The sequence below is a fragment of the Petromyzon marinus genome, chromosome 70 (assembly GCF_048934315.1).
Source record: "Petromyzon marinus isolate PM22_M1 ecotype Great Lakes invasive population chromosome 70, UKy_Petmar_22M1.pri1.0, whole genome shotgun sequence".
NCBI lineage: Eukaryota > Metazoa > Chordata > Hyperoartia > Petromyzontiformes > Petromyzontidae > Petromyzon > Petromyzon marinus.
Genome location: NC_133736.1, coordinates 5,613,093 through 5,637,968, shown reverse-complemented (window position 1 = coordinate 5,637,968; position 24,876 = coordinate 5,613,093). Strand labels below are relative to the sequence as shown.

The 24,876-nt window shown below is 53.6% G+C and overlaps 1 protein-coding gene across 1 annotated transcript in view; it reads right to left on the bottom strand.

Annotated features, from left to right (window-relative positions):
- TPP2 (tripeptidyl peptidase 2) overlaps window positions 1–24,876 on the bottom strand; it is a 98,253-nt gene that overhangs the window by 21,547 nt on the left and 51,830 nt on the right. The window contains 3 exon segments of the mRNA XM_076055255.1: window positions 526–665; window positions 5,688–5,766; window positions 22,096–22,401. Coding sequence (XP_075911370.1) covers window positions 526–665; window positions 5,688–5,766; window positions 22,096–22,401 — 525 coding nt within the window.

Genomic DNA, 24,876 nt, shown 5'->3' with positions numbered 1-24,876 from the left:
CTCACCAACTCACCACTCACTCACTCACTCAATCACCCACTCACACACCCACTCACCCACCCACTCACTCACCCACCCACCACTCACTCACTCACTCACCCACCCACCACTCACTCACTCACTCACCCACCCACTCACCCACCCACTCACTCACCCACTCACCCACCACTCACCCACCCACTCACCCACCCACTCACCCACACACTCACTCACCCACCCACCACTCACTCACTCACCCACCACTCACTCACCCACCCACCACTCACTCACCCACCCACTCACTCACCCACCACTCACCCACCCACCACTCACTCACCCACCCACTCACTCACCCACCACTCACTCACCCACCACTCACTCACCCACACACTCACCCACCCACCTACCACTCACTCACCCACCCACCACTCACTCACCCACCCACTCACTCACTCACCACTCACCCACACACTCACTCACTCACTCACCCACTCACTCACCCACCACTCACCCACCCACCACTCACCCACCCACCCACTCACTCACTTCCCCAGCCAGCTGATCTTGAGGTCTCTGAGAGCGTCATTGAACTCCTCGCTGGAGTCCCGTGGACGCTCACGATCCCCACGGCCGCCGTTCTTGGGCTTGGACGGCGCAGCCACCAAGTGGTAGTAGAAGGGGAAGTTCTGAGACACACAGACAGTGACACACAGTGACACACACACAGTGACACACACACAGTGACACACACACACACACACAGTGACACACACATAGACACACACACACATATACACACACACACAGTGACACACACACACAGTGACACACACACACAGTGACACACACACACAGACACACACACACAGTGACACACACACACAGTGACACACACACACAGTGACACACACACACAGTGACACACACACAGTGACACACACACAGTGACACACACACACAGTGACACACACAGTGACACACACACAGTGACACACAGTACACACAGTGACACACACAGTGACACACACACAGTGACACACACACACACAGTGACACACACACACAGTGACACACACACACAGTGACACACATACAGTGACACACACACACAGTGACACACACACAGTGACACACACACAGTGACACACACACACAGTGACACACACAGTGACACACACATAGACACACACACACAGTGACACACACAATACACACACACACAGTGACACACACACAGTACACAGTGACACACACATAGACACACACACACAGTGACACACACAGTGACACACACACAGTGACACACACACACAGTGACACACACAGTACACACACACAGTGACACACACACACAGTGACACACACATAGACACACACACAGTGACACACACACAGTGACACAGTGACACACAGTGACACACACAGTACACACACAGACACACACAGTGACACACAGTACACACAGTGACACACACACAGTGACACACACACAGTGACACACACACACAGTGACACACACACACAGTGACACACACATAGACACACACAGAGTGACACACATAGACACACACATAGACACACACACACAGACACACACACACAGTGACACACACACACAGTGACACACACACATAGACACACACAGACACACACACAGTGACACACACATAGACACACACACACAGTGACACACACATAGACATACAGTACACAGTGACACACACACAGACACACACACACAGTACACACAGTGACACACACACAGACACACACACAGACACACACACAGTGACACACACACAGTGACACACACACAGTGACACACAGTGACACACACACAGTGACACACACACAGGCACACAGACACACAGACAGACAGATACACAGACACACAGACAGACACACAGACACACAGATACACACGAAAAGATGAGGCACAGACAGGGACACCCACAGAGACACACACAGAGACATGGACACACACAGAAACAAACACAGAGACACACAGACTGAGACACGGACACCCACAGACACACACACAGAGACACACGGACACCCACAGAGAAACCCACAGAGACACACAGAGACACACAGAGAAACACACAGAGACACGCGGACACCCACAGAAACACACACAGAGACACACAGACACACACAGAGACACACACAGAGACACACGGACACCCACAGAGACACACACAGAGACACACAGAGACACACATAGACACACGGACACACACAGAGACACACGGACACCCACAGAGACACGCACAGAGACATGCACAGAGACACACAGAGAGACACACAGAGACACACACAGAGACACACAGAGAGACACACGGACACCCACAAAGACACACACAGAGACACACAAAGAGACAGAGTGAGTGAGTGGTGAGTGAGTGGTGAGTGAGTGAGTGAGTGGTGAGTGAGTGAGTGGTGAGTGAGTGGTGAGTGAGTGAGTGAGTGGTGAGTTGTGAGTGAGTGATGAGTGAGTGAGTGAGTGGTGAGTGAGTGGTGAGTTGTGAGTGATGAGTGGTGAGTGAGTGGTGAGTGAGTGGTGAGTTGTGAGTGAGTGATGAGTGAGTGAGTGGTGAGTGAGTGGTGAGTGAGTGAGTGAGTGGTGAGTGAGTGGTGAGTTGTGAGTGAGTGATGAGTGAGTGAGTGGTGAGTGAGTGAGTGAGTGAGCGAGTGAGTGAGCGAGTGAGTGAGTGGTGAGTGAGTGGTGAGTAAGTGAGTGGTGAGTGGTGAGTGACTGAGTGAGTGAGTGAGTGGTGAGTGAGTGAGTGAGTGGTGAGTGAGTTGTGAGTGAGTGGTGAGTGAGCGAGTGAGTGGTGACTGAGTGAGTGAGCGAGTGAGTGGTGAGTGAGTGAGTGAGTGGTGAGTGAGTGGTGAGTGAGTGGTGAGTGAGTGAGTGGTGAGTTGTGAGTGAGTGATAAGTGAGTGAGTGGTGAGTGAGTGGTGAGTGAGTGAGTGGTGAGTGAGTGAGTGAGCGAGTGAGTGAGCGAGTGAGTGAGTGGTGAGTGAGTGGTGAGTAAGTGAGTGGTGAGTGACTGAGTGAGTGAGTGAGTGGTGAGTGAGTGAGTGGTGAGTGAGTGAGTGGTGAGTGGTGAGTGAGTGAGTGAGCGAGCGAGTAGGTGAGTGAGTGAGTGAGTGTTGAGTGAGTGGTGAGTGGTGAGTGAGTGAGCGAGTGAGTGGTGAGTGAGTGAGTGAGTGGTGAGTGAGTGAGTGGTGAGTGAGTAGTGAGTGAGTGGTGAGTGAGTGAGTGGTGAGTGAGTGAGTGGTGAGTGGTGAGTGAGTGGTGAGTGAGTGAGCGAATGGTGAGTGAGTGGTGAGTGAGTGAGTGAGTGACTGAGTGAGTGAGTGACTGACTGAGTGAGTGAGTGAGTGACTGAGTGAGTGGTGAGTGGTGAGTGAGTGGTGAGTGGTGAGTGAGTGGTGAGTGAGTGAGCAAGTGAGTGGTGAGTGAGTGGTGAGTGAGTGGTGAGTGGTGAATGAGTGAGTGACTGAGTGAGTGAGTGACTGAGTGACTGAGTGAGTGGTGAGTGAGTGGTGAGTGAGTGAGTAAGTGGTGAGTGGTGAGTGAGTGGTGAGTGAGTAAGTGGTGAGTGGTGAGTGAGTGGTGAGTGCGTGAGTGAGTGGTGAGTGGTGAGTGAGTGGTGAATGGTGAGTGGTGAGTGAGTGGTGAGTGAGTGAGTGAGTGGTGAGTGGTGAGTGAGTGGTGAGTGAGTGAGCGAGTGAGTGGTGAGTGAGTGGTGAGTGAGTGGTGAGTGAGTGCGTGAGTGATGAGTGAGTGAGTGAGTGGTGAGTGATTGGTGAGTGAGTGGTGAGTGAGTGGTGAGTGAGTGAGTAGTGAGTGAGTGAGTGGTGAGTGAGTTAGTGAGTGGTGAGTGAGTGGTGAGTGAGTGGTGAGTCAGTGAGCGAGTGGTGAGTGAGTAGTGAGTGAGTGAGCGAGTGAGTGGTGAGTGAGTGATTGGGTGAGTGAGTGGGTGAGTGACTGAGTGAGTGAGTGGGTGAGTGACTGAGTGAGTGAGTGTGTGAGTGGGTGAGTGAGTGAGTGGTGAGTGACTGAGTGAGTGAGTGTGTGAGTGGGTGAGTGAGTGAGTGAGTGGTGAGTGAGTGAGTGAGCGAGTGAGTGGTGAGTGAGTGGTGAGTGAGTGAGTGGTGAGTGAGTGGTGAGTGAGCGACCGAGTAAGTGAGTGAGTGAGCGGTGGTGAGTGAGTGAGTGAGTGGTGAGTGAGTGAGTGGTGAGTGAGTGGTGAGTGAGTGGTGAGTGGGTGAGTGAGTGGTGAGTGGGTGAGTGAGTGAGTGGGTGAGTGAGCGAGCGAGTGAGTGGGTGAACGAGTGGGTGAGTGAGTGAGTGAGTGGGTGAGTGAGTGAGTGAGTGGTGAGTGGGTGGTGAGAGAGTGGTGAGTGAGTGGTGAGTGAGTGGTGAGTGAGCGAGCGGGTGAGTGAGTGAGTAGTGAGTGCTGAGTGAGTGGTGAGTGAGTGGTGAGTGAGACTCACCACTCTCTTGCTCAGCTCGCTCTTAGACAGTGAGTGAGTGGGTGAGTGGGTGAGTGTGTGAATGGTGAGTGAGCGAGTGGGTGAGTGTGTGAGTGAGTGAGTGTGTGAGTGAGTGAGTGGGTGAGTGAGTGAGTGAGTGTTTGAGTGGGTGATTGGGTGAGTGGGTGAGTGAGTGGTGAGTGAGTGGTGAGTGAGTGGTGAGTGAGTGAGTGAGTGGTGAGTGAGTGAGTGGTGAGTGAGTGGTGAGTGAGTGGTGAGTGGGTGAGTGAGTGGTGAGTGGGTGAGTGAGTGAGTGGGTGAGTGAGCGAGCGAGTGAGTGGGTGAGCGAGTGGGTGAGTGAGTGAGTGAGTGGGTGAGTGAGTGGTGAGTGGGTGGTGAGAGAGTGGTGAGTGAGTGGTGAGTGAGTGGTGAGTGAGCGAGCGGGTGAGTGAGTGAGTAGTGAGTGCTGAGTGAGTGGTGAGTGAGTGGTGAGTGAGACTCACCACTCTCTTGCTCAGCTCGCTCTTAGACAGTGAGTGAGTGGGTGAGTGGGTGAGTGTGTGAATGGTGAGTGAGCGAGTGGGTGAGTGTGTGAGTGAGTGTGTGAGTGAGTGAGTGGGTGAGTGAGTGAGTGAGTGTTTGAGTGGGTGATTGAGTGAGTGGTGAGTGAGTGGTGAGTGAGTGGTGAGTGGTGAGTGAGTGAGTGGTGAGTGAGTGGTGAGTGAGTGGTGAGTGAGACTCACCACTCTCTTGCTCAGCTCGCTCTTAGACAGTGAGTGAGTGGGTGAGTGGGTGAGTGTGTGAATGGTGAGTGAGCGAGTGGGTGAGTGTGTGAGTGAGTGTGTGAGTGAGTGAGTGGGTGAGTGAGTGAGTGAGTGTTTGAGTGGGTGATTGAGTGAGTGGTGAGTGAGTGGTGAGTGAGTGGTGAGTGGTGAGTGAGTGAGTGGTGAGTGAGTGGTGAGTGAGTGGTGAGTGAGACTCACCACTCTCTTGCTCAGCTCGCTCTTAGACAGTGAGTGAGTGGGTGAGTGGGTGAGTGTGTGAATGGTGAGTGAGCGAGTGGGTGAGTGTGTGAGTGAGTGTGTGAGTGAGTGAGTGGGTGAGTGAGTGAGTGAGTGTTTGAGTGGGTGATTGAGTGAGTGGTGAGTGAGTGGTGAGTGAGTGGTGAGTGGTGAGTGAGTGAGTGGTGAGTGAGTGGTGAGTGAGTGGTGAGTGAGACTCACCACTCTCTTGCTCAGCTCGCTCTTAGACAGTGAGAGAGTCCCCTGGAGGTAGCAGCCTGGGCAGCTCCCCTTGGGGATCCTGGAGAGAGCACAAACTCATCAACACAGAGTCACACCAAGTCATCAACACGGAGTCACACCAAGTCATCAACACAGAGTCACACCAAGTCATCAACACAAACTCATCAACACGGAGTCACACCAAGTCATCAACACAGAGTCACACCAAGTCATCAACACAGAGTCACACCAAGTCATCAACACAAACTCATCAACACGGAGTCACACCAAGTCATCAACACAGAGTCACACCAAGTCATCAACACGGAGTCATCAACACGGAGTCACACCAAGTCATCAACACGGAGTCACACCAAGTCATCAACACGGAGTCACACCAAGTCATCAACACGGAGTCACACCAAGTCATCAACACGGAGTCACACCAAGTCATCAACACGGAGTCACACCAAGTCATCAACACGGAGTCACACCAAGTCATCAACACAGAGTCACACCAAGTCATCAACACGGAGTCATCAACACAGAGTCACACCAAGTCATCAACACAGAGTCACACCAAGTCATCAACACAGAGTCACACCAAGTCATCAACACGGAGTCACACCAAGTCATCAACACAGAGTCACACCAAGTCATCAACACGGAGTCACACCAAGTCATCAACACGGAGTCACACCAAGTCATCAACACGGAGTCACACCAAGTCATCAACACAGAGTCACACCAAGTCATCAACACAGAGTCACACCAAGTCATCAACACGGAGTCACACCAAGTCATCAACACAGAGTCACACCAAGTCATCAACACGGAGTCATCAACACAGAGTCACACCAAGTCATCAACACAGAGTCACACCAAGTCATCAACACAGAGTCACACCAAGTCATCAACACGGAGTCACACCAAGTCATCAACACAAACTCATCAACACGGAGTCACACCAAGTCATCAACACAGAGTCACACCAAGTCATCAACACAGAGTCACACCAAGTCATCAACACAAACTCATCAACACGGAGTCACACCAAGTCATCAACACAGAGTCACACCAAGTCATCAACACGGAGTCATCAACACGGAGTCACACCAAGTCATCAACACGGAGTCACACCAAGTCATCAACACGGAGTCACACCAAGTCATCAACACGGAGTCACACCAAGTCATCAACACGGAGTCACACCAAGTCATCAACACGGAGTCACACCAAGTCATCAACACGGAGTCACACCAAGTCATCAACACAGAGTCACACCAAGTCATCAACACGGAGTCATCAACACAGAGTCACACCAAGTCATCAACACAGAGTCACACCAAGTCATCAACACAGAGTCACACCAAGTCATCAACACGGAGTCACACCAAGTCATCAACACAGAGTCACACCAAGTCATCAACACGGAGTCACACCAAGTCATCAACACGGAGTCACACCAAGTCATCAACACGGAGTCACACCAAGTCATCAACACAGAGTCACACCAAGTCATCAACACAGAGTCACACCAAGTCATCAACACGGAGTCACACCAAGTCATCAACACAGAGTCACACCAAGTCATCAACACGGAGTCATCAACACAGAGTCACACCAAGTCATCAACACAGAGTCACACCAAGTCATCAACACAGAGTCACACCAAGTCATCAACACGGAGTCACACCAAGTCATCAACACAGAGTCACACCAAGTCATCAACACGGAGTCATCAACACAGAGTCACACAAACTCATCAACACGGAGTCACACCAAGTCATCAACACGGAGTCACACCAAGTCATCAACACGGAGTCACACCAAGTCATCAACACGGAGTCACACCAAGTCATCAACACGGAGTCACACCAAGTCATCAACACAGAGTCACACCAAGTCATCAACACAGAGTCACACAAACTCATCAACACGGAGTCACACCAAGTCATCAACACGGAGTCACACCAAGTCATCAACACGGAGTCACACCAAGTCATCAACACGGAGTCACACCAAGTCATCAACACAGAGTCACACCAAGTCATCAACACAGAGTCATCAACACAGAGTCACACCAAGTCATCAACACGGAGTCACACCAAGTCATCAACACGGAGTCACACCAAGTCATCAACACAGAGTCACACCAAGTCATCAACACAGAGTCACACCAAGTCATCAACACAGAGTCACACCAAGTCATCAACACAGAGTCACACCAAGTCATCAACACAGAGTCACACCAAGTCATCAACACAGAGTCACACCAAGTCATCAACACAGAGTCACACCAAGTCATCAACACGGAGTCACACCAAGTCATCAACACAGAGTCACACCAAGTCATCAACACGGAGTCACAAAAACTCATCAACACGGAGTCACACAAACTCATCAACACGGAGTCACACAAACTCATCAACACGGAGTCACACCAAGTCATCAACACAGAGTCACACCAAGTCATCAACACGGAGTCACACCAAGTCATCAACACGGAGTCACACCAAGTCATCAACACGGAGTCACACCACGTCATCAACACGGAGTCATCAACACAGAGTCACACAAACTCATCAACACGGAGTCACACCAAGTCATCAACACGGAGTCACACCAAGTCATCAACACAGAGTCACACCAAGTCATCAACACGGAGTCACACCAAGTCATCAACACAGAGTCACACCAAGTCATCAACACGGAGTCACACCAAGTCATCAACACGGAGTCACACCAAGTCATCAACACAGAGTCACACCAAGTCATCAACACAGAGTCACACCAAGTCATCAACACGGAGTCACACCAAGTCATCAACACGGAGTCACACCAAGTCATCAACACGGAGTCACACAAACTCATCAACACGGAGTCACACCAAGTCATCAACACAGAGTCACACCAAGTCATCAACACGGAGTCACACCAAGTCATCAACACGGAGTCACACCAAGTCATCAACACGGAGTCACACCACGTCATCAACACGGAGTCATCAACACAGAGTCACACAAACTCATCAACACGGAGTCACACCAAGTCATCAACACGGAGTCACACCAAGTCATCAACACAGAGTCACACCAAGTCATCAACACGGAGTCACACCAAGTCATCAACACAGAGTCACACCAAGTCATCAACACGGAGTCACACCAAGTCATCAACACGGAGTCACACCAAGTCATCAACACAGAGTCACACCAAGTCATCAACACGGAGTCACACCAAGTCATCAACACGGAGTCACACCAAGTCATCAACACGGAGTCACACCACGTCATCAACACGGAGTCATCAACACAGAGTCACACAAACTCATCAACACGGAGTCACACCAAGTCATCAACACGGAGTCACACCAAGTCATCAACACAGAGTCACACCAAGTCATCAACACGGAGTCACACCAAGTCATCAACAGAGTCACACCAAGTCATCAACACGGAGTCACACCAAGTCATCAACACGGACTCACACAGAGTCACACCAAGTCATCAACACGGAGTCATCAACACAAACTCATCAACACGGAGTCACACCAAGTCATCAACACGGAGTCACACCAAGTCATCAACACAGAGTCACACCAAGTCATCAACACGGAGTCACACCAAGTCATCAACACGGAGTCACACCAAGTCATCAACACAGAGTCACACCAAGTCATCAACACGGAGTCACACCAAGTCATCAACACAGAGTCATCAACACAGAGTCACACCAATTCATCAACACAGAGTCACACCAAGTCATCAACACAAACTCATCAACACGGAGTCACACCAAGTCATCAACACGGAGTCACACCAAGTCATCAACACGGAGTCACACCAAGTCATCAACACGGAGTCACACCAAGTCATCAACACGGAGTCACACCAAGTCATCAACACGGAGTCACACAAACTCATCAACACGGAGTCACACCAAGTCATCAACACGGAGTCACACAGAGTCACACCAAGTCATCAACACGGAGTCACACAGAGTCACACCAAGTCATCAACACCAAGTCATCAACATGGAGTCACACAGAGTCACACCAAGTCATCAACACGGAGTCACACAGAGTCACACCAAGTCATCAACACCAAGTCATCAACACGGAGTCACACAGAGTCACATCAAGTCATCAAAACGGAGTCACACAGAGTCACACCAAGTCATCAACACCAAGTCATCAACACGGAGTCACACAGAGTCACACCAAGTCATCAACACGGAGTCATCAACACGGACTCACACCAAGTCATCAACACGGAGTCACACAGAGTCACATCAAGTCATCAAAACGGAGTCACACAGAGTCACACCAAGTCATCAACACCAAGTCATCAACACGGAGTCACACAGAGTCACACCAAGTCATCAACACGGAGTCATCAACACGGAGTCACACAGAGTCACACCAAGTCATCAACACGGAGTCATCAACACGGAGTCACACAGAGTCACACCAAGTCATCAACACGGAGTCATCAACACGGAGTCACACAGAGTCACACCAAGTCATCAACACGGAGTCATCAACACGGACTCACACCAAGTCATCAACACGGACTCACACAGAGTCACACCAAGTCATCAACACGGAGTCACACCAAGTCATCAACACGGAGTCACACCAAGTCATCAACACGGAGTCACACAGAGTCACACCAAGTCATCACCACCAAGTCATCAACACGGAGTCACACAGAGTCACACCAAGTCATCAACACGGAGTCACACAGAGTCACACCAAGTCATCAACACAGACTCACACCAAGTCATCAACACGGAGTCACACCAAGTCATCAACACGGAGTCACACAGAGTCACACCAAGTCATCAACACCAAGTCATCAACACGGAGTCACACAGAGTCACACCAAGTCATCAACACCAAGTCATCAACACGGAGTCACACAGAGTCACACCAAGTCATCAACACCAAGTCATCAACACGGAGTCACACAGAGTCACACCAAGTCATCAACACCAAGTCATCAACACGGAGTCACACAGAGTCACACCAAGTCATCAACACCAAGTCATCAACATGGAGTCACACAGAGTCACACCAAGTCATCAACACGGAGTCACACAGAGTCACACCAAGTCATCAACTCCAAGTCATCAACACGGAGTCACACAGAGTCACATCAAGTCATCAAAACGGAGTCACACAGAGTCACACCAAGTCATCAACACCAAGTCATCAACACGGAGTCACACAGAGTCACACCAAGTCATCAACACGGAGTCATCAACACGGACTCACACCAAGTCATCAACACGGAGTCACACAGAGTCACATCAAGTCATCAAAACGGAGTCACACAGAGTCACACCAAGTCATCAACACCAAGTCATCAACACGGAGTCACACAGAGTCACACCAAGTCATCAACACGGAGTCATCAACACGGAGTCACACAGAGTCACACCAAGTCATCAACACGGAGTCATCAACACGGACTCACACCAAGTCATCAACACGGAGTCACACCAAGTCATCAACACGGAGTCACACCAAGTCATCAACACGGAGTCACACCAAGTCATCAACACGGAGTCACACAGAGTCACACCAAGTCATCAACACGGAGTCACACAGAGTCACACCAAGTCATCAACACGGAGTCACACCAAGTCATCAAAACGGAGTCACACCAAGTCATCAACACGGACTCACACGAAGTCATCAACACGAAGTCATCAACACGGAGTCACACGGAGTTACACGGACTAACTCGGACTCACTCGGACTCACACGGACTCACACGGACTCACACGGACTCACTCGGACTCACACGGACTCACAAGGACTCACTCGGACTCACACGGAGTCATCAACACGGACTCACTCGGACTCACACGGACTCACAAGGACTCACTCGGACTCACACGGAGTAACTCGGAGTCACTCGGACTCACTCAGACACTCCCGTAACCACACACACACTCACACACTCACGCAACAACAACCGCCATTCACCACTAAGTGGCGGTGACGTCACCACGACGCTTGTGCCAGGCTATGTGCACGTTGAGGCCACGTGAAGTGTCGAACGCCCGCTGGCAGGAGGTCACGGGGCAGACCCAGGTGCCACGGGTCGACTGATTGAGATGACTGGCTGATGCACCACCTGTGCCCCCCTACTGTGCCAACTTTCTGTGCTTTAGCCACCCGGCGCTCCGCTCGTTGTTGTGAGCGTCGCTCCTCCGCCCTCCGTTGTTGTTGGAGGGCGACTACCTCCAACTGCCCAGTAGCAGCATCCTTCACGAGCCTCCTCCACAGAGACCGATCTTGACACCGTTGGTACTGGTCATCGGCAAGTCCACTCAGCTCCACGTCCTCCTGTACCACATCACTCCATCTCTTCTCTAGCCCGTGCCACACCCGTTTAGCCCCCTCGATCCGGTCAAACGAAAGCTCTTTAGGCATGCAGTGATTGGGCATGCAGGCTACATGACCCAGCCAACGCAGCCTTGCCTGCCGGAGGAGCTCACCGATGGGACTTTGTCCACATCTTTCAAGGATTTGTGAGCTCCTCACACAATCCAGCTAGGTTAAACCCAGGATGGACCTTAGGCAGGCCAGCCTCAAATTTTCTAACCGGCGAATTTGTTCCATTAGGGGGGTCCACGTTTCGCAAGCACAGAGAGGGGATGGCATGACCGTGGCCCAGAAGACCTGAAGCTTAGTGCAGAGCGACAGACCAGGTAGCTTCCACACAGCGTTACACAACCGATGAAAAAATAATGCCGCTCGACTGATTCGGTCATAAGCAAACTGCCCAGGTCTGGGAAACTCTCCACTCTCTCCACAACTGCCCCATCACCAATTGGGAGTTGTGGGGGTGGAGTGTCCGATGGTAAAAAATACCCAGGGAGGTGCTTAGTTTTGGTGGGGCTGATGGTAAGGCCCCATCTCTTAGTGGCACGCTCCAGCCTCAGCAGCAGAGCCTCCAACTCTTCCTCTGAGTGAGCAGCAATCACCAAATCATCGGCATACATAACGTGGTTGAGCAATAGGGAGCCATCCCTTGACCACACCCGGTCATTGATCAGCCTCCCATTATATCTGTACCAAATGGAGATTCCCCCGGTACAGCTATTGAAGGCTTCACGAACTACGTGGTCAAAATAAATGTTAAATAATGTGGGAGCCAGAGGACATCCCTGTCACACCCCAAATTGTACAGGGAATGGCTCCGACTCCCGGCCACGTAGTTTTACCCAGGCCCGCTCACCATCATGAAGGTCCTCAATGATCGTGAGCAGAGGGTCAGGGACTCCGAAAGCACGAAGAACAACCCAGAGCCCAGGCCTACTGATGGTATCATAGGCCTTGACCAGGTCAATAAAGCAGAGATGTAGGTCTTTTTGGAATTCCCTACACCTCTGCTGTAGCAGATGGACAGAGAATTTGGCATCTGTGCAGGACCGCCTTTTCCTGAAACCGCATTGGGGCTCCGCAAGCCTCTCCTCAGCGTGCCTGGCAAGGCAATGTTGAACAATCCATGCCAAGATTTTTCGTGGCACACTGAGAAGTGAGATGCCCCTGTAGTTGTTAGTCTGTGCGGTCCCCATTCATAAAGAGGGGGACCACCAGGGCATCCTTACAATCCTGCGGAACCCGTCCAGTGGTCCAGACTGTTGTTATGATGTCATATGGGGAAGTCTGTGCACAAACGCCACCCTCCTTCAGCATTTCGCTTGGGAGATCATCTCTGCCCGGTGCCTTTCCTGGTCTCAGACTCAGGGTCGCCTTCAGCACTTCCTCAACAGATGGCACCTCAGCCAGCCACTCACAGGGGGTGCCTTCTTCTTCCAATTTTTGAGGCACCGCAGCCTCAGCAGGGTCATCCCCACTTTGTCCCACGATGTTTTACAGGCTGAGGGATTTCCCCTCCCCCAGGACCTCACAGAAGTGCTCAGCAAATCTGCAAACCTGTTCCTGGGGGTCGGAGATTGGATCACTGTTTTTTTCCCCTAATGATGGTAATAGGTGTGGTGCTGCAGGTTACTTTTTTATGGAGTTAAATAGAGATTTGTGATCGTGGGCCACTGAGGCAGACTCCATTTCCTTAGCAACCCACGACCACCACCCATCCTTGCAGCGCCTCACGGCTCTCCGAACCTCCGAGCGAAGGCTGCGATAAACCTCCTCATTCTCTGACGTGGGATGCTGTAGACGATAAGAGTGGGCCTGTCGCTTTTTCTCAACCATCCTGAACACCTCCTCTGTCAGCCAGGGTCTCTGGGGAGGTCTGGACCGTGTAACCAAAGCAGCCAAAGCAGCTGCATGAGCCACAGTCCTAAACCTCGCCCATTTACCCTCGACATCAGGAGGAGTGGGGGACGATGCCAACCCCAGCTGCAAGCGATGATAAAATCCTCGCTTGCAACTTTCATCAGCTAGCTGAGACCAGGCCACTATTAGTTTGAATGGGGTCCTGGGTGTACACCCACCACCGGAGTGAAAGAATGGCAGGCGCATCTTACAGATGACAAGCCGATGGTCAGTGGGCAGATCAGCTCCACGGTAGGTCCCGGTGTCAAGGACATGGGCCCGCATCCGCTGTTCCGTCACCATGTAGTCCAGCAGATGTTCTTGCTTGAACCCGGCATGCATCCATGATGTGGTGTGGATGCGCCGATGCCGGAACAGCGTGTTGGTAATTACAAGCCCATGGGCTGCACGAAAATCTAGCAGCCTCCTGCCGTTGTTATTGAGCTGATCTGGCCCATGCCGTCCAATCACTCCAGACCAGGTGCCAGCATCATGACCAACTCAGGCATTGAAGTCACCCAACAAGATGACTCTATCCCGAGGGGCCACTTTCGCCAGCACGTGTGACAGGAGGTCATAGAAGGCATCTGACTCATCCCTCCACGGATGTCCGTCTTCGGTGGGGGCATAAGTAACCACGATCACCATTCCTCGCCTCCGGTTGATGGGAAGGCGAGCCCAAAGTAGCCTGGGGCTTAAAGCTTCCCACACCTCACCGCCACGCTCCCACACCCCCTTCATTCTTTTGTTCAAAAGAAGAGCCACTCCCTGTTGTTTGGCAGTCTCCTGCCCCGAGTAGAGGACTGTCCAATCCTCATGGTGGCAGGAGCCAGAGCCGGTCCACCGGACCTCCTGAATGCCACATAGATCCAGGCGGTACCGGTCCAGCTCCCGACAGAGGAGTGGCAGCCTCTCCTCCACAGTGAGCTTTCGAACATTCCACGTGGCCACCCGTAGTGGCTTTTCATTGTTTCTGGAGGAGCCCCAAGGGTAGAGATTCAATCTCCTGGCTCCGCCAATTGGGGTTTGGCCAGGAGACGTCATAGACGCCTGGCCCCCCGGGGCCTCCGGCACAAGCTTATTAGTCTCACACACACACACACAGCCACACACACACACAGCCACACACACACACAGCCACACACACACACAGAGACACACACAGTGACACACACACAGCCACACACACACACACAGAGACACACACACACAAAGAGACACACACACACACAGTGACACACACACAGAGACACACACACACACACACAGTGATACACACACAGAGACACACACACACAGCCACACACACACACACAGCCACACACACACACAGAGACACACACACACACAGCCACACACACACACACAGCCACACACACACAGAGACACACACACACACAGTGACACACACACACAGAGACACACACACACAGTGACACACACACAGAGACACACACACAGTGACACACACACAGCCACACACACACACACACAGACACACACACAGTGACACACACACAGCCACACACACACAGACACACACACAGCCACACACACACAGAGACACACACACAGCCACACAAACACACACACAGACAGTGACACACACAACAACAACAACAACCACCATTCGCCACTAAGTGGCGGTGACGTCACCACGACGCTTGTGCCAGGCTATGTGCACCCTGAGGCCACGTGAAGTGTCGAACGTCCGCTGGCAGGAGGTCACGGGGCAGACCCAGGTGCCACGGGTCGACTGACTGAGATGACTGGCTGATGCACCACCTGTGCCCCCTACTGTGCCAACCTGCTGTGCTTTAGCCACCCGGCGCTCCGCTCGTTGTTCTGAGCGTCGCTCCTCCGCCCTCCGTTGTTGTTGGAGGGCGACGGCCTCCAACTGCCCAGTAGCATCCTTCACGAGCCTCCTCCACAGAGGCCGATCTTGACACCGCTGGTACCGGTCATCGGCAAGTCCACTCAGCTCCACGTCCTCCTGTACCACATCACTCCATCTCTTCTCTAGCCCGTGCCGCGCCCGCTTAGCCCCCTCAATCCGGCCAAACAAAAGCTGTCTCGGCATGCGGTGGCTGGGCATGCGGGCTACATGACCCAGCCATCGCAGCCTTGCCTGCCGGAGGAGCTCACCGATGGGACCCTGCCCAGATCTTTCAAGGATTTGTGAGCTCCTCACACAATCCAGTCTGGTTAAACCCAGGATGGATCGTAGGCAGGCCAGCCTAAATGTTTCTAACCGGCGAAGATGTTCCATTAGGGAGGTCCACGTTTCGCAAGCGTAGAGAAGGGAGGGAATGACCGTGGCCGAGAAGACCTGAAGCTTAGTGCGGAGCGACAGACCAGGTAGCTTCCACACAGCGTTACACAACCGATGAAAAGATATTGCCGCTCGACTGATTCGGAGTGAGACCTCTGCTGTTAAACTGGAGCCAGTCATAAGCACACTGCCCAGGTATGGGAAACTCTCCACTCTCTCCACAACTGCCCCATCACCGATTGGGAGTTGTGGGGGTGGAGTGTCCGATGGTACAAAATACCCAGGCAGGTGCTTAATTTTGGTGGGGCTGATGGTAAGGCCCCACCTCTTAGTGGCACGCTCCAGTCTCAGCAGCAGCGTCTCCAACTCCTCCTCTGACTGAGCAGCTATTACCACATCATCAGCATAGATAACGTGGTTGAGCAATAGGGAGCCATCCCTTGACCGCACCCGGGCATCGATCAGCCTCCCATTATATCTGTACCATATGGAGATTCCCCCTGTACAGCTATTGAAGGCTTCACGAACTACGTGGTCAAAATAGATGTTAAATAATGTGGGAGCCAGAGGACATCCCTGTCGCACCGCAAGGTATACAGGGAATGGCTCTGACTCCCGGCCACGTAGTTTTACCCGGGCCCGCTCACCATCATGAAGGTCCTTAATGATCGTGAGCAGAGGGTCAGGTACTCCAAAAGCACGAAGAACGACCCACAGCCCAGGCCTACTGATGGTATCATAGGCCTTGACCAGGTCAATAAAGCAGAGATGTAGGTCTTGTTGGAATTCCCTACACCTCTGCTGTAGCAGACGGACAGAAAATATGGCATCTGTGCAGGACCGCCCTTTCCTGAAACCGCATTGGGGCTCCGCAAGCCTCTCCTCAGCGTGCCTGGCAAGGCGATGCTGAATAATCCTTGCCAGGACCTTTCCCGGCACACTGAGGAGTGAGATGCCCCTGTAGTTGTTACAGTCTGTGCGGTCCCCCTTCTTAAAAAGGGGGACCACCAGGGCATCCTTCCAATCCTGCGGAACCCGTCCAGTGGTCCAGACTGTTGTTATGATGTCATATAGGGCAGTCTGTGCACAAACGCCACCCTCCCTCAGCATTTCGCTTGGGAGATCATCTCTGCCCGCTGCCTTTCCTGGTCTCAGACTCCGGATCGCCTTCAATACTTCCTCAGCAGATGGCACCTCAGCCAGCCACTGACAGGGGGTGACTTCTTCCAATATTTGAGGCACCGCAGCCTCAGCAGGGTCATCTTCACTTTGTGCCACGATGTTTTCCTGGCTGAGGGATTTTACCTCCCCCAGGACCTCACAGAAATGCTCAGCAAATCTGCGAACCTGTTCCAGGGGGTCGGAGATTGGATCACCGTTTTTTCCCCTAATGATGGTAATAGGTGTGGCGCTGCAGGTAACTTTTTTGATGGAGTTAAATAGAGATTTGTGATCACGGGCCACTGAGGAAGACTCCATCTCCTCAGCAACCCGCGACCACCACCCATCCTTGCAGCCCCTCACGGCTCTCCGAACCTCCGAGCGAAGGCTGCGGTAAGCCTCCTCATTCTCTGACGTGGGATTCTGTAACCGATGACAGTGGGCCTGTCGCTTTTTCTCAACCATCCTGAACACCTCCTCTGTCAGCCAGGGTCTCTGGGGAGGTCTGGACCGCGTACCCAAAGCAGCCATTGCAGCTGCATGAGTCACAGTCCTAAACCTCGCCCATTTACCCTCGACATCAGGAGGAGTCGGGGACGATGCCAATCCCAGCCGCAAGCGATGATGAAATTCTCGCTTGCAACTTTCATCAGATAACTGAGATCAGGCCACTTTATGTTGGAATGGGGTCCTGGGTGTACACCCACCACCGGAGTGGAAGAATGGCAGGCGCATCTTACAGATGACTAGTCGATGGTCAGAGGGCAGATCAGCTCCACGGTAGGTCCTGGTGTCAAGGACATGGGCTCGCATTCGCTGGTCCGTCACTATGTAGTCCAGCAGATGTTCTTGCTTGGACCCAGCATGCATCCATGATGTTGTGTGGATGCGCCGATGCCGGAACAGCGTGTTGGTAATTACAAGCCCATGGGCTGCACAAAAATCTAGCAGCCTCCTACCGTTGTTATTGAGCTGATCTGGCCCATGCCCTCCAATCACTCCAGACCAGGTGCCAGTATCATGACCAACTCGGGCATTGAAGTCACCCAACATGATGACTCTATCCCGAGGGGCCACTTTAGCCAGCACCTGTGACAGGAGGTCATAGAAGGCATCTGACTCATCGGCTTTGCCTGCATCCCTCCACGGATGTTCATCTTCGGTGGGGGCATAAGTAACCACGACCACCATTCCTCGCCTTCGGTTGATGGGAAGGCGAGCCCAAAGTAGCCTGGGGCTTACAGCTTCCCACACCTCACCGCCACGCTCCCACGCCCCCTTCATTCTTTTGTTCAAAAGAAGAGCCACACCCTGTTGTTTGGCAGTCTGCTGCCCCGAGTAGAGGACTGTCCACCCCTCATGGTGGCAGGAGCCAGAGCCGGTCCACCGGACCTCCTGAATGCCGCATAGATCCAGGCGGTACCGGTCCAGCTCCCGACAGAGGAGTGGCAGCCTCTCCTCCGCAGTGAGCGTTCGAACATTCCACGTGGCCACCCGTAGTGGCTTTTTGTTGTTTCTGGAGGAGCCCCGAGGGTAGAGATTCTGTCTCCTGGCTCCGCCCATTTGGGGTTTGGCCAGGAGACGTCAAAGACGCCTGGCCCCCCGGGGCCTCTGGCACAAGCTTATTAGTTACATATTTCAGTTTAACTCGTGGTTTCGTGGTAATTAATTGAAGGTGGAGGGGTTACCAGCCCCTCGCACCCGTCCAGAGCCCCCGTTTAGCCCCTGTGGTGGACACATATGCCATGAGGGGAGGAGCCAATCAAAATTGGACCTCCCCCCACAGCACTGTCCACACTGTACACACACACACACATAGACACATACACACACACACAGAGACACACACACACAGTGACACACACACACACACAGAGACACACACACACACAGTGACACACACACACAGACACACACACAGAGACACACACACACAGTGACACACACACAACAACAACAACAACAACAACCGCCATTCGCCACTAAGTGGCGGTGACGTCACCACGACGCTTGTGCCAGGCTATGTGCACCCTGAGGCCACGTGAAGTATCGAACGCCCGCTGGCAGGAGGTCACGGGGCAGACCCAGGTGCCACGGGTCGACTGACTGAGATGACTGGCTGATGCACCACCTGTGCCCCCTACTGTGCCAACCTGCTGTGCTTTAGCCACCCGGCGCTCCGCTCGCTGTTGTGAGCGTCGCTCCTCCGCCCTCCGTTGTTGTTGGAGGGCGACTGCCTCCAACTGCCCAGTAGCATCCTTCACGAGCCTCCTCCACAGAGGCCGATCTTGACACCGCTGGTACCAGTCATCGGCAAGTCCACTCAGCTCCACGTCCTCCTGTACCACATCACTCCATCTCTTCTCTAGCCCGTGCCGCGCCCGCTTAGCCCCCTCAATCCGGCCAAACAAAAGCTGTTTCGGCATGCGGTGGCTGGGCATGCGGGCTACATGACCCAGCCATCGCAGCCTTGCCTGCCGGAGGAGCTCACCGATGGGACCCTGCCCAGATCTTTCAAGGATTTGTGAGCTCCTCACACAATCCAGTCTGGTTAAACCGAGGATGGATCGGAGGCAGGCCAGCCTAAATGTTTCTAACCGGCGAAGATGTTCCATTAGGGGGGTCCACGTTTCGCAAGCGTAGAGAAGGGAGGGAATGACCGTGGCCGAGAAGACCTGAAGCTTAGTGCGGAGCGACAGACCAGGTAGCTTCCACACAGCGTTACGCAACCGATGAAAAGATATTGCCGCTCGACTGATTCGGAGTGAGACCTCTGCTGTTAAACTGGAGCCAGTCATAAGCACACTGCCCAGGTATGGGAAACTCTCCACTCTCTCCACAACTGCCCCATCACCGATTGGGAGTTGTGGGGGTGGAGTGTCCGATGGTACAAAATACCCAGGCAGGTGCTTAGTTTTGGTGGGGCTGATGGTAAGGCCCCACCTCTTAGTGGCACGCTCCAGTCTCAGCAGCAGCGTCTCCAACTCCTCCTCTGACTGAGCAGCTATTACCAAGTCATCAGCATACATAACGTGGTTGAGCAATAGGGAGCCATCCCTTGACCGCACCCGGGCATCGATTAGCCTCCCATTATATCTGTACCATATGGAGATTCCCCCGGTACAGCTATTGAAGGCTTCACGAACTACGTGGTCAAAATAGATGTTAAATAATGTGGGAGCCAGAGGACATCCCTGTCGCACCCCAAGGTGTACAGGGAATGGCTCTGACTCCCGGCCACGTAGTTTTACCCGGGCCCGCTCACCATCATGAAGGTCCTTAATGATCGTGAGCAGAGGGTCAGGTACTCCAAAAGCACGAAGAACGACCCAGAGCCCAGGCCTACTGATGGTATCATAGGCCTTGACCAGGTCAATAAAGCAGAGATGTAGGTCTTGTTGGAATTCCCTACACCTCTGCTGTAGCAGACGGACAGAAAATATGGCATCTGTGCAGGACCGCCCTTTCCTGAAACCGCATTGGGGCTCCGCAAGCCTCTCCTCAGCGTGCCTGGCAAGGCGATGCTGAATAATCCTTGCCAGGACCTTTCCCGGCACACTGAGGAGTGAGATGCCCCTGTAGTTGTTACAGTCTGTGCGGTCCCCATTCTTAAAAAGGGGGACCACCAGGGCATCCTTCCAATCCTGCGGAACCCGTCCAGTGGTCCAGACTGTTGTTATGATGTCATATAGGGCAGTCTGTGCACAAACGCCACCCTCCCTCAGCATTTCGCTTGGGAGATCATCTCTGCCCGCTGCCTTTCCTGGTCTCAGACTCCGGATCGCCTTCAATACTTCCTCAGCAGATGGCACACACACACAGTGACACACACACACACACACATAGACACACACACACACACAGTGACACACACACACAGACAGTGACACACACACACACAATGACACACACACACACAGTGACACACACAGACAGTGACACACACACACACACATAGACACACACACACACATAGACACACCCACACACACAGTGACACACACACACACAGTGACACACACACACATAGACACACACACACAGACACACAAACACACACAGACACACACACACACACAGTGACACACACACACACAGTGACACACATACACACAGTGACACACACACACATAGACACACACACACACACAGTGACACACAGCCACACACACACAGACACACTCACACAGCCACACACACACACAGACACACACACACATACAGTGACACACACACACAGACACACACACAAACACATAGACACACACACACACACACTGACACACATACACACATAGACACACACACACACAGTGACACACACACACACAGTGACACACACACACATAGACACACACACACACACAGTGACACACACACACAGTGACACACACACACAGACAGTGACACACACACACACAGTGACACACACACACACAGTGACACACACACACATAGACACACACACACACAGACACACACACACACACATAGACACACACACACACATAGACACACACACAGCCACACACACACACAGACAGTGACACACACACACACAGTGACACACACACACACATAGACACACACACACATAGACACACACACACACAGACACACACACAGTGACACACACACACACAGTGACACACACACACACAGCCACATCTCTCCCTCACTTCTCATCGGGGACGCCGGTGAAGAACAGCGGCTGTCCGTGGCCTGGCGGCAGCGTCGTGGTGGTCGTCGCCGCACCGCCGCCGCCGCCGGGGCCACCGGGGCCGCCGGCGGCGGCCCTGGCGGCCGAGCGGCCTCCCTGCAGGGCGGCGGCGTGCGAGGCGTGGGCCTCGAGCGGCAGCTGCGAGCCCAGGCGGTGGGCCATGAGGAGCGGCGCGTCGCGGAGACGCTCCAGCTCCTGGGGGGAGTCGTGCCGAAGCTGCAGGCGCACACAGTACTCACCCTTGTCCAGCTTCAGGGAGTACTGGGGGGGGGGGGGGGGGTGGGGTGGGGTGGGGGTGTGGGGTGGGGGGTGGGGGTGTGGGTGTGTGTGGGGGTGGTGTGTGTGTGTGGTGTGTAGGGGTGTGTGGTGTGTAGGGGTGTGTGGTGTGTGTGGGTGTGTGGTGTGTGTGGTGTGTGTGTGTGTGGGTGTGTGGTGTGTGTGTGGTGTGTGTGTGTGTGTGTAGGGTGTGTGTGGTGTGTGTGTGTGGTATGTGTGGTGTGTGTGGTGTGTGTGTGGGGGTGTGTGTGGTGTGTGTGTGGTGTGTGGTGTGTGTGTGTGTGGTGTGTGTGTGGTGTGTGTGGTGTGTGTGTGTGGGGGTGTGTGGGGGTGGGTGTGTGTGTGGTGTGTGTGTGGGTGTGTGTGTAGGGGTGTGGGTGTGTGTGGTGTGTGTGTGGTGTGTGTGTGGTGTGTGTGTGGTGTGTGGGTGGTGTGTGTGTGGTGTGTGTGTGTTGTGTGTGGTGTGTGTGTGGTGTGTGTGTGTGTGTGATGGTGTGTGTGTGTGGTGTGTGTGTGGTGTGTGTACGTGTGGTGTGTGTGTGATGTGTGTGATGTGTGTGTGCGTGGTGTGTGTGTGTGGGGGTGTGTGGTGTGTGTGTGGTGTGTGTGGTGTGTGTGTGTGGGGGTGTGTGGGGGTGTGTGTGTGTGGTGGTGTGTGTGTGTGGTGTGTGTGTGTGGTGTGGGTGTGTGTGGTGTGTGTGTGGTGTGTGGGTGGTGTGTGTGTGGTGTGTGTGTGTGTGTGTGCGTGCGGTGTGTGTGTGTGGTGTGTGTGTGATGGTGTGTGTGTGTGTGTGGTGTGTGTGTGTGGTGTGTGTGTGTGGTGTGTGTACGTGTGGTGTGTGTGTGATGTGTGTGATGTGTGTGTGCGTGGTGTGTGTGTGTGGGGGTGTGTGGTGTGTGTGGTGTGTGTGTGGGGGTGGTGTGTGTGTGATGTGTGTGATGTGTGTGATGTGTGTGTGCGTGCGTGTGTGTGTGTGTGGAGGGGGGGAGGGAGAGACATGGGTGGGTAGCCACTCACATGGTTAGGCTAGTGGTGAGCAGCACGCTCACCTGGTGAGGCTAGTGGTGAGGCTAGTGGTGAGGCTAGTGGTGAGGGTGAGGCTAGTGGTGAGGCTAGTGGTGAGGCTAGTGGTGAGGGTGAGGCTAGTGGTGAGGCTAGTGGTGAGGCTAGTGGTGAGCAGCACGCTCACCTGGTGAGGGTAGTGGTGAGGCTAGTGGTGAGGGTGAGGCTAGTGGTGAGGCTAGTGGTGAGCAGCACGCTCACCTGGTGAGGGTAGTCGTGAGGCTAGTGGTGAGGGTGAGGCTAGTGGTGAGGGTGAGGCTAGTGGTGAGGCTAGTGGTGAGGGTAGTGGTGAGCAGCACGCTCACCTGGTGAGGGTAGTCGTGAGGCTAGTGGTGAGGGTGAGGCTAGTGGTGAGGGTGAGGCTAGTGGTGAGGCTAGTGGTGAGGGTAGTGGTGAGCAGCACGCTCACCTGGTGAGGCTAGTGGTGAGGCTAGTGGTGAGGGTGAGGCTAGTGGTGAGGCTAGTGGTGAGGCTAGTGGTGAGGCTAGTGGTGAGGGTGAGGCTAGTGGTGAGGGTGAGGCTAGTGGTGAGGCTAGTGGTGAGGGTAGTGGTGAGCAGCACGCTCACCTGGTGAGGCTAGTGGTGAGGCTAGTGGTGAGGGTGAGGCTAGTGGTGAGGCTAGTGGAGAGGGTGAGGCTAGTGGTGAGGCTAGTGGAGAGCAGCACGCTCACCTGGTGAGGGTGGTGGTGAGGCTAGTGGTGAGGGTGAGGCTAGTGGTGAGGCTAGTGGTGAGGCTAGTGGTGAGGCTAGTGGTGAGGGTGAGGCTAGTGGTGAGCAGCACGCTCACCTGGTGAGGCTAGTGGTGAGGGTAGTGGTTAGGCTAGCGGTGAGGCTAGTGGTGAGGGTGAGGCTAGTGGTGAGGCTAGTGGTGAGGCTAGTGGTGAGGGTGAGGCTAGTGGTGAGGCTAGTGGTGAGGCTAGTGGTGAGGGTGAGGCTAGTGGTGAGGCTAGTGGTGAGGGTGAGGCTAGTGGTGAGGCTAGTGGTGAGGGTGAGGCTAGTGGTGAGGCTAGTGGTGAGGCTAGTGGTGAGCAGCACGCTCACCTGGTGAGGGTGGTGGTGAGGCTAGTGGTGAGGGTGAGGCTAGTGGTGAGGCTAGTGGTGATTGTGAGGCTAGTGGTGAGGCTAGTGGTGAGGGTGAGCTAGTGGTGAGGGTGAGGCTAGTGGTGAGGCTAGTGGTGAGGCTAGTGGTGAGGCTAGTGGTGAGCGGCACGCTCACCTGGTGAGGGTAGTGGTGAGGGTGAAGCTAGTGGTGAGGGTGAGGCTAGTGGTGAGGGTGAGGCTAGTGGTGAGGCTAGTGGTGAGGCTAGTGGTGAGGCTAGTGGTGAGGCTAGTGGTGAGGCTAGTGGTGAGGGTGAGGCTAGTGGTGAGGGTGAGGCTAGTGGTGAGGCTAGTGGTGAGGCT